At 38.1% G+C, this 13,158-nt stretch overlaps 2 protein-coding genes across 12 annotated transcripts in view; one reads left to right on the top strand and one right to left on the bottom strand.

Annotated features, from left to right (window-relative positions):
* CBX3 (chromobox 3) overlaps window positions 1–1,114 on the bottom strand; it is an 11,980-nt gene extending 10,866 nt beyond the window's left edge. The window contains exons 1-2 of one of the 3 annotated variants that reach the window (XM_023531500.1): window positions 812–1,114; window positions 80–289 (exon numbers count right to left, since the gene is read on the bottom strand). In XM_023531500.1, the coding sequence (XP_023387268.1) occupies window positions 80–289; window positions 812–1,066 (465 nt within the window). In that variant the 5' untranslated portion in view covers window positions 1,067–1,114. Of the gene's footprint in view, window positions 1–79; window positions 290–668; window positions 771–811 lie in introns of those variants that run through there. The other 2 variants (XM_023531502.1, XM_011361681.2) reach the window with 2 other exon arrangements.
* On the top strand, window positions 899–11,226 carry HNRNPA2B1 (heterogeneous nuclear ribonucleoprotein A2/B1). Of its 9 annotated transcripts, none has more exons than XR_895959.2 (13): window positions 918–1,116; window positions 3,970–4,005; window positions 4,103–4,213; window positions 4,398–4,544; window positions 4,851–5,061; window positions 5,204–5,305; window positions 5,379–5,459; window positions 6,126–6,188; window positions 7,456–7,575; window positions 7,820–7,942; window positions 8,596–8,678; window positions 10,027–10,099; window positions 10,705–11,226. XR_895959.2 is itself a non-coding variant. In XM_011361675.1 (12 exons), exons 1-11 carry the CDS (start codon window positions 1,111–1,113, stop codon window positions 8,655–8,657), a joined length of 1,062 nt encoding a protein of 353 aa, XP_011359977.1. In that variant the 5' UTR covers window positions 899–1,110; the 3' UTR covers window positions 8,658–8,678; window positions 8,834–11,217. The 9 variants fall into 9 exon arrangements, 4 of the variants coding, with proteins under 4 accessions (XP_011359977.1, XP_011359979.1, XP_011359980.1 ...); XR_895958.2 differs by having other exon boundaries at window positions 10,027–10,162; XM_011361675.1 differs by having other exon boundaries at window positions 899–1,116; window positions 8,834–11,217.
* The last annotated feature ends 1,932 nt before the right edge of the window (window positions 11,227–13,158 follow it).

The raw sequence follows: 13,158 nt of genomic DNA, 5'->3' as shown, positions 1-13,158 counted from the left end.
AGGGGCCGCGGGTCGCGCTGTGCCCGCCGGGAGCCCGAGTCTGGACCCGGGGGGAGGGGGCGGCGACAGTAGCACTCACCGTTCGCGGGGTGGCGCCTGGTGGTCCCCGGAGGGGAGGGAGAGGGAAGGAGGGGTGAGGACGGTGACCAGAGTCTTCCCGCTGGAGGCGTTTCTGCTTTGCAGCAGCCGCGCTGGCGCCAAAATCGGGCTCCGCCCACCTCCTCGCTTCTGGGGGTGGGTGCCTCCAAACGTTGGCGGGGGCGGGGTGTGTGTGTGAAGTAAAACTTAGCTGGGGAAGAATCGAGAAATAAGAACGAGTTCCTCTTTAGGCCCATTCTCTCCAGAAACCTCTCCTGAGCCGGAGGGCTGGACCCCAAAGATGTTGGTCAGAGTTAGGTCGGCGGAGCGTGAAGTGTAATTTGACTAGAAATTGCTTCGGGTGTTCCCGGAAGGGGCCGAGACTGTGTTCAGCGCGGGGGGGAAAGGGGTGAGGGGGAAAAATTCGGGGTAAGTACACAGATTTTGATGGCAGGAGAACTTGAGGTCGGGGGGATTTTCAAAGGCAAAACTGCAGGGACCACCTCCTGAGCAGAGGGGGCTGGACTTCTGAGCCGTGGATTAAGCTCCACCTCACAGCATTAATTTCAAACTGCGCGACCGTTTCTCACCTGCCCTGCGCTAAGGCGGGGGCTGGACTCAATTCCAAGAGAGGGGAATACGCGGGACTCGAGCCTTACGCAATTCACGGATGCCATTTACGCAAGTGACGTCAAGCACTAACCCTAACGATATGGGAGGGAGGAGTACGTACTTGGCGTAGGGAGGGCGTAGAGCGTTCCCGCCATTGGCGGCGGTTAGGGCGTTTACGCAACGGCCTGACGTAAAGACGCGTTAGTTGGGGGGAAGGTTCTAGAAAAGCGGCAGCAGCGGCTCTAGCGGCAGTAGCAGCAGCGCCGGCTTGCTGTGCGGAGGTTCTCCTAGCGGTGTTGTTTCTCCAGCGGCGGCAGTTCTCACTACAGCGCCAGGACGAGTCCGGTTCGTGTTCGACCGCGGAGATCTCTCTCATCTCGCTCGGCTGCGGGAAATCGGGCTGAAGCGACTGAGTCCGCGATGGAGGTAACGGGTTTGAAATCAATGAGTTATTGGAGAGGGCATGGCGAGGCCGTTGGCGCCTCGGTGGAAGTCGGCCACCCGCCTCGTGGGAGAGCGGCAATGAAATTAGGCCACTTTAGAAGCGGTCGGTCTCGGGGGGTTTTTTGAAGAGGGCCCGGGTCGTCAGCGGAGGCCTGTTCATACAGCAGCTTCTCCACCCTGAGCCTCCCGGCGCCATTTCCCTTTGCTGGGGGTGGGGGATGGGGATCTTCCACATGGCGGCTACTGCCCCGCTTGAGTGAAAGTGGGGCGCGGAGGCGGGAATTCCTATTTTCTTTTTAAAGCCGGCTGGTTTGGGGGCCCCCGCGTCCCCGCGTGTGAGCGTTTCGGCGGGCTTCGGGTCCCCGGGAGCGAGGCTGCGGAGCTTCCCCTCCCCCTCTCCAGGGAACCGGATTTGGCGGCCGCCATTTTCATTACTCTCCTTCCTCGCCGCGTTTTTCTTTTAACTGACTGCAACGTGCTAGTTTGACTTCTCTATCAAAGAGCAGAAGTGGTTAGCTTTCTTTTTTTCTTCTTGGGCTGATTTCATGCTGTTTTGAGGAGGATTCCGAGTGGTTTATGAGCTCGGATCTTTAAAAGCCCTGCGCACCTCATGAGCGGCGCTCTCCTTCCCCCTCGATGAAATGGCGCCATCGCGTTCAGAAGCCACAGCGAAGAGCGGGCGGGCGGGGGGGAGGGGAGGGACGACGACATGCTTGGTTCGCCTGGCTTTAGAGGCGGTAAAGCGACCTCTAGGATCTGGGGGCAGTTTTAAGGCGAGCCAGAGTACAAAGAAAATATTTTATTTTCCAACCCTTGTTTTTTTTTGTGTAACGGTTTTTACCTGCGTCTGCGGTGACTAAAAAGGCAGTTGTCTCGCAGTAAAGTTTAGAAATAAAAAATGAAAATCTGGAGCTATCAAACTAGTTATGACCATGTGGGTGGCAGTGGGGAAGGAGGTTATGGGAGTATTCGTTTCAGAATTCTTTATTTTCTTGAAGGATTCTTTTTTTTGTAGAGTTTTTTTCGTATCTTAAGTAATCTTAATGGAAATTTTAATTTTACTGGTAAAGGCCGCGCGGAATGATTAGGTAGAAATTGAAGCAAGTGAAATAAAAATAACTTTATCCTTAGACTTGTTTGAAACGGCTGTCCTTCACTGCGTGTTTTGTTATATACAACATTGCTTTGGAGTGGGCCTCAGTGTATTTGACTTGCTGTTCTCATTTATGTCTATAATCATGGTTGATCATTACGTTGATAAGAATAAGGGCTCAAGCGAAGGGGGTCTACCTGGGTATTTTCTTTGACCGTTAAAGCACGCTTATAAAATAACTTTGTAATCGATAGTGGACATCGGGTAAGTTTGGAGATGAGGTAAGTAATGAGTTTTTGCCTTTTGTTAGTGACTTGTAGAAACTGTTGTAGTTGTACTTTCTAAAATCTTTCATTTGGGTTTTAAAAGACTATTTACCAACTATACAGCATGAAGAAGCAGTCCCAATACCAATATGCCAAGTAATAACCATTTTGTTAGATTGTTATCAGGAGCAAGTTTGATAATTTGTTAACCTAAATTTTTTCAGATTCCTGAAAACAGTTAATCATGCAAAAAATTTCTGAACTGCTTTTTACCTCTTTTATAAGGTCGAACATATCGTGATTGGGAGGACAAACCTTAGAATGGGTTGAGAGCTGTAATGCTTTTTGCTGGGAATAAAATTTTGTGTGTATCAAAAATTACTCTTAATCTTTTAATTTGTATTATACATTTATAGCAGTTGGTTCTGGACTTTAGACCTATTTTTGTTTCTGAATATTTTTAATTTTTAACCTAGTCTTCTGAAAACCAAGTATAATGACCAATCCTTTAACTTGACAGCTCCAAATACAGGACTGGTAGTGAGCATATTAATGCAGCATATTTGCTCGTTAGTTTATTAGGGATTAAAAGATTTCGGCCCAGGCTTGTTCCATTTTCCTTGTAAAATTAGACACTTATGCTGTATAGTTTTGCGGGACGGCCATTAAGTTCAATACATTTGAGCATTTTTTTCTTTTTAACGAATTGGTGAAGTGTAAATGTAGTCAGTGGTCATTTAAACATTTTTTATGGTTTTTGAAAAGTGAGATGATTACAGTGAGTGTATTTTACTGGTTTCATGGTTGTTACCCCCAATCAGTTTATGTATTGTTGACCTAAATATCAAAATCGAGAATGCCCACAAAAAACATTAAGACTTTTTAAAAGATTTAGATAAGCTTTAGTTGGTCATAGAAATGAGTCGGTCTGGGTCAGAATGGAGGCAAAATTTAAAGACTATTGATACATATGTTGACTGAATTTTTACTCGTGAGTAGCGTTTTGGTACATGGGGGGAGAACATTCCTTACCTAGGTGTTGATTGCGATATACTAGAACCTCCACCAGAGGGAGCAATGAAGGGAAAGAAATCTGTCACTTTTCAGAAACTGGACTGTAAAACTAAGGATTATAAGTAATTTATAATGTAAAAATTTACCAGCAATTTTTATATTAAAAGTATTTAAACTGGATATTTAAAAGTTAACTTTTCTGTTCTAGGATATAGAATTGAATGCAAATTCTGATAATCCTTTAAACCTTCAGTGACCAGGGAATAGATTTGCTTTCTCTTTAGAAAGCTTTTTAAATTAAGAAGTATTAAATTTATTTGAAATGTCAAGTAGGTTTAGAATCAAGTATTGATGACTTTGAAACGTGTGTAGTTCATCTGAGGCAATTTTTTGGTGTAACACAACTAATATACAGTTTAACATATGGTTTAAATTTGATGTAAGTTTTTTTCTTCCCTCCAGAAAACTTTAGAAACTGTTCCTTTGGAGAGGAAAAAGGTACTCTGCCAGCAGGTCACCTTATATTTAAGAATTTAATTTCCTGCATACAAAGAGAAAATGTAAATAAAAATTGAAATGGTGTTTTCCTTTGCAGAGAGAAAAGGAACAGTTTCGTAAACTCTTTATTGGTGGCTTGAGCTTTGAAACCACAGAAGAAAGTTTGAGGAACTACTACGAGCAATGGGGGAAACTTACAGACTGTGTGGTATGTTAAATATAAAAATGCCTACAGATAATATTCTTTCAAGTGTTGGTCTTTGTTTAAAACCTTGTGACTCCTGGAGAAAATCACTTTAAAATTCATGTTCATTGTAAAATGCTATTCATGTTCTTAGTTCAAAGTGCAAGTAATTAGATTAAATGCTAAAGTTTCCCCTTTGATTTTAAAGGTAATGAGAGATCCTGCAAGCAAAAGATCGAGAGGATTTGGTTTTGTAACTTTTTCATCCATGGCTGAGGTCGATGCTGCCATGGCTGCAAGACCTCATTCGATTGATGGGAGAGTGGTTGAGCCAAAACGTGCTGTTGCAAGAGAGGTGAGCATAATATAACTTTGTATAATAAACGAAAATTTTTTTTGTTCCATCAAAGATTAGCGTGTAATTTTTGAAAGAACTTAATTAGTTCTTTTTAACGTGAGGTTTTTCCCTTACAAAGCTATGGTGGGTTTCTGTAGTTTTTCCTAGACTAATTTATTGTTCAAAAGACTGGGTTCTTATAAGCTATTGTTTCACCTGGTATTTTGTTGTATAGAAGCCATTTATGGTATATAGAAATAGTGTGCTTTCGATCATTTGTGGTTTTTTCTGTTGGGATAACTTTTCTCCCTCCCACTGCTACAGGAATCTGGAAAGCCAGGGGCTCATGTAACTGTGAAGAAGCTGTTTGTTGGTGGGATTAAAGAAGATACTGAGGAACATCATCTTAGAGATTACTTTGAGGAATATGGAAAAATTGATACCATTGAGATTATTACTGATAGGCAGTCTGGAAAGAAAAGAGGCTTTGGATTTGTTACTTTTGATGACCATGATCCTGTGGATAAGATTGTGTGTAAGTGTCTAAGCACGGGGTGTGTGGCTCTTTCTTAGATTAACATTTGAGTATGTTTACACTTGTAATTATATTAAAAGGTAAACTTCGTAAGTTATAATTTAGAATACTGCTTTAATGAAGTCTGAACTTTTCATTACAGTGCAGAAATACCATACCATCAATGGTCACAATGCAGAAGTAAGAAAGGCTTTGTCTAGACAAGAGATGCAGGAAGTTCAAAGTTCTAGAAGTGGAAGAGGAGGTAACTTTCATTTTATTTATTCTTAAAATTTATTTGTTGTAAGTGTTTTATATTAACAGGGCATTTATTTTAGGCAACTTCGGTTTTGGAGATTCTCGTGGTGGCGGTGGAAATTTTGGACCAGGACCAGGAAGTAACTTTAGAGGAGGATCTGGTGAGTTCATAGTTCAAGTTCTGAATGTTAGAACTGTGAATGTTCTTTGATTAAAAGCTGTGATTCATATTTAATTAGAATTAGGGACTCCAACCTAATTTTAAGAAGTTATTTGTAAGACTTTAGGTTGTATTCTGATGGGTTATTTTGATTTGGTTAGGCAAGAGGTAATAGTTAAAAACAACCAATAATTAAGCAAGGACAATCACTTGGAGATATTCTTTTATGTCTTCTCTTTTTCAAAAAGTTAGTCAGGTTGCAAAGTACTGAATAGTGAATGAACCCAGATGCCTTACTTATGACTTTAAAAGGTCTAAGTCTTAAGTTTTTTAAGTTTCAGTTGATATTTGAAGTAATAAGGTGCCAATTGATAAACTTGGGCCGCTATTCGTTATTCATGTGTTTCATATGTGCAGATAAATGCAGTCTTTTAAATTGAGGCTTGCCAAGTCTAAATCTCCAAGTTAGGCCAGCTATGTTAATAGATTTAATTACACACTAGTGTGTGTTTATCTATGAGAATAAAGTAACACCAGTGTCAGCATGAAGGGAGATGGTGCCTAATAATCAACTATAGATACTAATAGAGAATGTGGTGGAAAGGAAGATTAATGGTATAGGGTGAACAGTGTATAATCATAATCTTATTTTTCCTGTTCCTAACAGATGGCTATGGAAGTGGTCGTGGATTTGGGGATGGCTATAATGGGTATGGAGGAGGACCTGGAGGTCAGTTTCTACAGTTGGTTTACATGACTTAAAAGATTTAATCATTTGTATGTTTGTCGAATTTAACGTTTATGTGAATTTTTTCTTAGCATTTTACATTTTACTCTTTGTAAAGAGCTAAGGTGGTGATAATATAGTTATTTGGTTTTTATCATTCACAGCTTTTATATAGCTTAGGAAGGAGAATATTTGTAGGTGATCAGTATAGTTCGTAAAATCTTTGGTTGGATTTTAAATGAGAATTTAAAGATGCCATTGTAGTATCCTCTTTTTCAATCGTAAGAATTGGACATAAATATATTAAAATTTTATTGTATTTTCCTGGAAAAGTTTGGAACACTGGATATGACTATGGTCAACATGTAAGGGGCATATATGTAAGAACAATTGTGTTGTCTTAGTCTTTAACAAGATGGATGTGTTTCCCAGAATAACTTCCCAAGAGTCACCAAAGGAACTTTCTCAAAATACGCAAGGGTGCTTTTCTGGATTTAGCTAAGGTTGAGAGAGCCACTGTTATATATACCTAGTGGTATATTTAGGTATATGTTTTATTAGAATAAAGAAAAGGTTGATGTCTGCTGATAATTGTCAGACATTTAAAACTGAGCTAGCAATAGACCTAATTTTGCCACTCATTAAGCATAACTAAGGTACTTGTACATCTCACTTCCCAGTTTTGCTCTGAAATTCGAATATTTATTTTGTTTTATGAGAAAGATTAGTTCTTATAATGTGAGATTAACTACCAATATAAGTTTTTGAATTATCTGTAAGTTTGTTAATTTCAGGTCTCCCCCTCCCCATTTCTACTCAGGAGAAGGGTAGTAAGTATATTATTTAAGAGACATAATTTACAGGGAAACAGGAGCTGGGAATTTTAATCTTCTGGACCAGTAAGGAGGATATGGTGGTTCTACTTTGTTGCATTATCTTATACCTTATTCGCCCTCACATTCTTAACAAAACATAAATAGTATTTTCAGGATGCCATCAAGGGAACTCTTAATATCTTAAGTTTTAGAGTAGAGCTGTGACATTATGGGTATTTCTATAAAGGTTTTACCAGTTGGTTGTGGGTAGGTACTCCCCACCCCTAAATGTTTGAGGGATATTCTGTTCTGCCCTTGAGGCTATTAGAGATTTCGTAGAACAAATATTTTACTTGTAAAAAATGTGTTTTGGAAAGCTGGAATTGGGTGTAATAAGACAGTTCAAATGGCATTGAAAATATTAAGTAATTACTTAAAGGCTTATTTTATAATAGGTGGCAATTTTGGAGGTAGCCCTGGTTATGGAGGAGGAAGAGGAGGATATGGTGGTGGAGGACCTGGATATGGCAACCAGGGTGGGGGCTACGGAGGTGGTTATGACAACTATGGAGGAGGTAATAAATTCACCTGCAACCTTTATGTGGGAATTTGGAGTGGAATTAATGACTTTTAACAAATTTTTTTCATTTCAATGTCAGTAGTTGCCTTAATCATAGAATTGTAGATAGGCGTTTTGCATTTATTCTCATTTGTTTTTGTGGGAAATTTGTCCTAAATATTTAGCATGTATCTCTGGTTTAATGTTTGATTATTCTGAGGTTTGTTATGCAAAACGCATATTTCAATTTTTTTTTACAGGAAATTATGGAAGTGGAAATTATAATGATTTTGGAAATTACAACCAGCAACCTTCTAACTATGGGCCAATGAAGAGTGGAAATTTTGGTGGTAGCAGGAACATGGGAGGACCATATGGTGGAGGTAATTGGTTAGATTTCTCAATTTTGTGTAATTGAAAGAAAAAGGATTAGTCAATTTGAAATGGAAGAGAACGTGCTGGTTGTTTGATAATATTTCCATCATATATAGGGTTACTGAAAAAGTTTTTGTCAAAATATTTCAATTATAATGTCAGCTTTTGAGTGCTTGGTGTGATGGATGGTGGGATAGCGTGGTGTAAAACAGGAGTTGGGAAAGCAGTTTAGATATTTCACATGGGGAGGTCTTTTTTTCCGGCTATTTAAGAGTCAGTTGCTGAGCGCATTGCAAAGTGGTGTATAAACTTGAGTTGCCTTTGAAAGTTAATTTAGTTAAATAATCTTCGTTCAAACTATTTTTTATTGAGAAAGTTTTTACTAGGACTAAATAGATTTCTTATGCCTCCAGTTACTGTTTTTAATTCCTTAACTCTGATTCCCAAAAACCCTCTAAAAGAATAGCATTAGGAAAATGTTTTCAAATTTAAAAAAAAAATTATCTATGAATCTGGATAGTTTATTTCCCAAGTTAATTAGGGTAATTAGGAATAGTGGGTAGGATCTTAAAGAGTATATGGGTATACAGTATGATCAGCTATAGCATTAGGCTAATCATGAGAAATCAAAGTAAGTTTGCTTTGTCTTTTTACATTTTAGGAAACTATGGTCCTGGAGGAAGTGGAGGAAGTGGGGGTTATGGAGGGAGAAGCCGATATTAAGCTTCTTCCTATTTGCCATGGGTAAGTACTTTTAAGTTTACATTATTATTACCTTGGGGAGACCTAGCGGCCAGGAGTAAAAGCTTTTTAGGATCATGTTATCTTTCCTTAAAATCTGGTTAGATGGATAATTTCATAACCTATTTTTTTTTTACTCTTTACTTCTGTTGAAACAGGCTTCACTGTATAAATAGGAGAGGATGAGAGCCCAGAGGTAACAGAACAGCTTCAGGTTATCGAAATAACAATGTTAAGGAAACTCTTATCTCAGTCATGCATAAGTATGCAGTGATATGGCAGAAGACACCAGAGCAGATGCAGAGAGCCATTTTGTGAATGGATTGGATTATTTAATAACATTACCTTACTGTGGAGGAAGGATTGTAAAAAATGCCTTTGAGACAGTTTCTTAGCTTTTTAATTGTTGTTTCTTTCTAGTGGTCTTTGTAAGAGTGTAGAAGCATTCCTTCTTTGATAATGTTAAATTTGTAAGTTTCAGGTGACATGTGAAACCTTTTTTAAGATTTTTCTCAAAGTTTTGAAAAGCTATTAGCCAGGATCATGGTGTAATAAGACATAACGTTTTCCTTTAAAAATTTAAGTGCGTGTGTAGAGTTAAGAAGCTGTTGTACATTTATGATTTAATAAAATAATTCTAAAGGAAATTGTGTAATTATAGACTTTTTATTTTAAATAAGTTAAGGAGTGGGTAGTATAATTAAGGTCCATTGCAAAGCTGTTATATTTGTGTAAGATAAATGCTGGTCAGATGTAAGTGTGTTGTCTGCAATTCATCAGGATTAAATTATCTAGATAACTTAAGGGATATCTCTGCAAGGAGAAACACCTTTTTAGATCTTTTAGATGCTGCTTCTTCAATGCAAGGAAAGGAAATAACCCCAGCGAGGTACTCTTCAGGGATACAGGTCTAGTACAAGAAAACTTGACGGCTACTAAGTTCAGCCAGTCTTAAAAAACTGTGCTGTTTCTACAAAGCTTTAACTACAGTAGTTTATAAGGATGCCAACGAAAGCTGAGGGTGTAGAGCAAAATAGTTCTAAGCTTCAGTTAAACTTCTTTAGGTAAGATCTCATTTACTTTTTCTTTCTTAATTTTCCTCCCCAAAAGATAAAACTAATACTCTTCAATGGTCTTTCAGTATAGTGGTTCTTATGTAGTTTAACATAGCTATAAAATTGAGTTTAACAATTTATAAACTCAAGAGAATAATTTTATACACCCTTGTTTTCCAATCTGTCATTTAAATTATTTTGGTTGTTTTTTCCCTTTTTCCTTCTTTCCCACCCCCTCCCCCTCTATGAAGATTCAGGTGCTTAACATATCATTTTTTTCCCTGCTGGAATTTTAGCATTGATATGAACCGTGGACAAGTATATTCTGCTGCCATAAAGACTGTAAAGTGCTTCATTTCAACAGCTGAGGCAAGCCAAGTGATCATTAATAAAGCTTTTCTTGGTTCCTTCAGTGGTGTTGGTAGTAAAATGGTAGGTAAAAGTTAGGCTGCAAGTTCAATAAATCATGAAATTTCCCATCGTTACACTCTTGTGTATTCACATTTCTTGGTTCAAGCATTTTGAAGTGAACTGGGGGTTTTATTAATAAAGACATTTTGTTCTTTGATATGGTTTTAGCTTTACATGATTATCAGGATCAGGCTAAGGAGAAGGTAGGGAAAAATGGTTGAATATATTTTCAGACAGGTTTATACTTTCGAATAAAGTGTCAGTCTACATTATGAGTTCTCTTATGTATATATATTCAGTATTAAATACATGGGTATACATGTGGTAATTCCTTCCCAGTTCCCTACTTTATAGGAGAGATTTAGGTTGGCTGCTGAAATTCATTTCTTAATGTCATCAGTTTGATTGCCGGGCTTTATTGCCTTTTCAGGAATGTGATAATCAGGGCATATTCTGTATACACCAGTGAGTCTTCTTTGATCCTAAGACCACCACTGAAGTTATTTAGGTTTTTTGGACAAACATGATAAACTTCTTCAGATACTTTTTTTTTCCTTTGGCAGGAAGGTGTCTTGCTGCAGGTAACTAATGAAGAAGTGGTCAACCACAGAGTCTTCAAGAAATAAGAAATTCTGTACCATCTGAAAATAGTTCTTGGTGCCTTCATTTAAAAAGCACTCTTTAAGATTAAAGGGAAACGTTTTCTGATTAAAAAAAAAGTCATTTAGTACAGGTTCTTGATATAAAACAATTACGAGTATTGTTTGTGAAAGTTACATCATCAGATAAATGTATCATGTTTTAAATTAGGTTTTGTGAGTAGACAGATCAAAATTCTATTTTAAATACTAAGTTTATAAAATAAATACTTTTGTATCCAAATACTTGGTGTAATGTTTACACATAAAATGTGTGAATCTTGTACTACAAACATTCAGTTGTCTAAAGGATTGCCATCCCCTAGATATATAAAGCAGTTTCACAAAGCTGTGCATATTGCCATTTTCCAATATTGAGAGATGAGAAAAGCATTGTGGACATTATTGGCAGTCCCTAATAAAAAATGCCATTCTTTATACACTGTATATTCAGCGTTTGAATACTGCTATAGTTTTCTGGCTTTACAGTTTATGTTGAATATTGCTGGTTGGCGTGTTTAAACATTAATGGATTGTAACCAGCTATAAGTGGTCCAAATTAAGTGGGTATGCAAACGCACGAGATAACCTGTCATTCTAGTTTCTCAGTGGTCAATTCTCTTGTATTATACACTGCGTATCTGGCTTTTTAAAGGGTTAAGTATGATGGATAAAATTTAACGGTGACTTACTTGGCTATTTCCTGAAATAATGAAAACATGAACAACATGATATAGTTAAGGTTGATTTGTTTTACCTACAATTTCTTTTGGTTTTGATATGAGGTATGTCACAGGTAAGTCAAACTAATGGCTAACAGAAGATGAGCTAATAGCTGTATCCATCTAACGCATGTGAGACTACTGGCTTCAAAAAGTACCTAGCTCTGCAAATAAAATTAACTTTGAACAAGGTAAATCAACATGGTAAAATCTGAAAGTATGTAATTCTTACACAGCCCAAGTAGGGAAAATTTTCATCTGGTAATGGTGAAACATATTACCTGTGTATTGCTGTTGATTTTCATCTTGAGGTTTAAGGTACTTTTTGTATGACCCTACACTGTTATAAAAGGAATAACTTTGAATACAAGACGCTGCTTATGTTTTCATCTCAAGCTTTACCCTTATTGCTGCGTAACACATTATCAGCAGTTTTAGACCAACAGTAAATTTGCGCCCTCAGTATTTGTGGTTCAAGTTTAAAGCAGTTTAGCTGTGTAATTCTGGCTGAAGCTCAGGATAGGTGGCAGGTAACTTGACCACGACTGGAAAATTTACATCCAAAATGGTAGCTGGCAAGTTCATTTTGGCTATTTCCATACCCTATAGGTGATCTATCCAAGAAGCCCCCAAATATGGTTTGTTTGGAAGTCACACTATATGGGGTGATGTTGTGTGATGACCAAGAGGCAAGCATCATTGGGGGCTGGTTCTCAATTTTTCTTATGAAAACTTGATTTATTGCCATGTAAGGTTTTCAGTAACCCAGTGTGGTGTAAATACAAGTTAGGTTGGCCTGTAAAGGTGATCCTAACAATTTTGTACTAAATGTTTCAATTATCGAGCTAATTTTAGTAATTAGGGAGACTTTAACCGTGCCTCACTTGGTTCAAAAATGGGCAATGACTTTGGGAGATAAACACTAATCTTGGAATATCTAAAAAAAAGACAATCCTGATTTAATGTTCCCAGATAGTTGATAAACCTCATAAAATACTGTCACCACTATTTAGTACTTGTGTTTAATAGGTTTTTGCTAAATAGTTAAACTGGTGTGGTAAGTGGATTACCCAAGAAAGCAAAAGGATGATCCAGCCATATAAAGATGGGTATATCTGCTACCATGAACACAGGCTGACATTTTTTGTTGGGAAGGTTTGCTTCAATCCGGAAATCTGGCTACTATAGGTCGGTGCTGAACTGGATTTGGCTTTGAAAGAACCACATGTTTAGCCTGTCAGAGATCCTGGGCCATATCTTTTTCAACACATTTTACATTGGAGTAAGTTAAGGAATAATTTCCTATAGTTAACAGGAAGTTAATAGTCATGTTGAGAAAAATTAAAAATGGAATTTTAGGTTTGGGCCAGTCCACTGGAAAATTCAGAAGAAAAGGTGCCTCAGGGAGGCCAAGGACTAACTGCAAATAGCTGTGTAAGAGCAAACGAATCTTAATGGTCCCTTTGTTTTTAGACTTTGTTCCAAATACTTGGGAATACATTTCTCATTATGTGGTTACTTTTCCCATAAACCATGTGCTGATTTCTCAGCTCATCTTAATTGCTTATTCATGTTTATAGGGGGTTTTTTGGCGAGGCAACCCTTGGTTGACCTCTCAGATTGCAAGGACCTTGTCAGTTTACAGTCCCTTTACACC

The sequence above is a fragment of the Pteropus vampyrus genome, unplaced genomic scaffold (genome assembly GCF_000151845.1).
Source record: "Pteropus vampyrus isolate Shadow unplaced genomic scaffold, Pvam_2.0 Scaffold69, whole genome shotgun sequence".
In the NCBI taxonomy this organism is placed as follows: Eukaryota; Metazoa; Chordata; class Mammalia; order Chiroptera; family Pteropodidae; genus Pteropus; species Pteropus vampyrus.
Note: the sequence above shows the minus strand (reverse complement) of the source record. Positions and strands in the feature narration are given on the sequence as shown.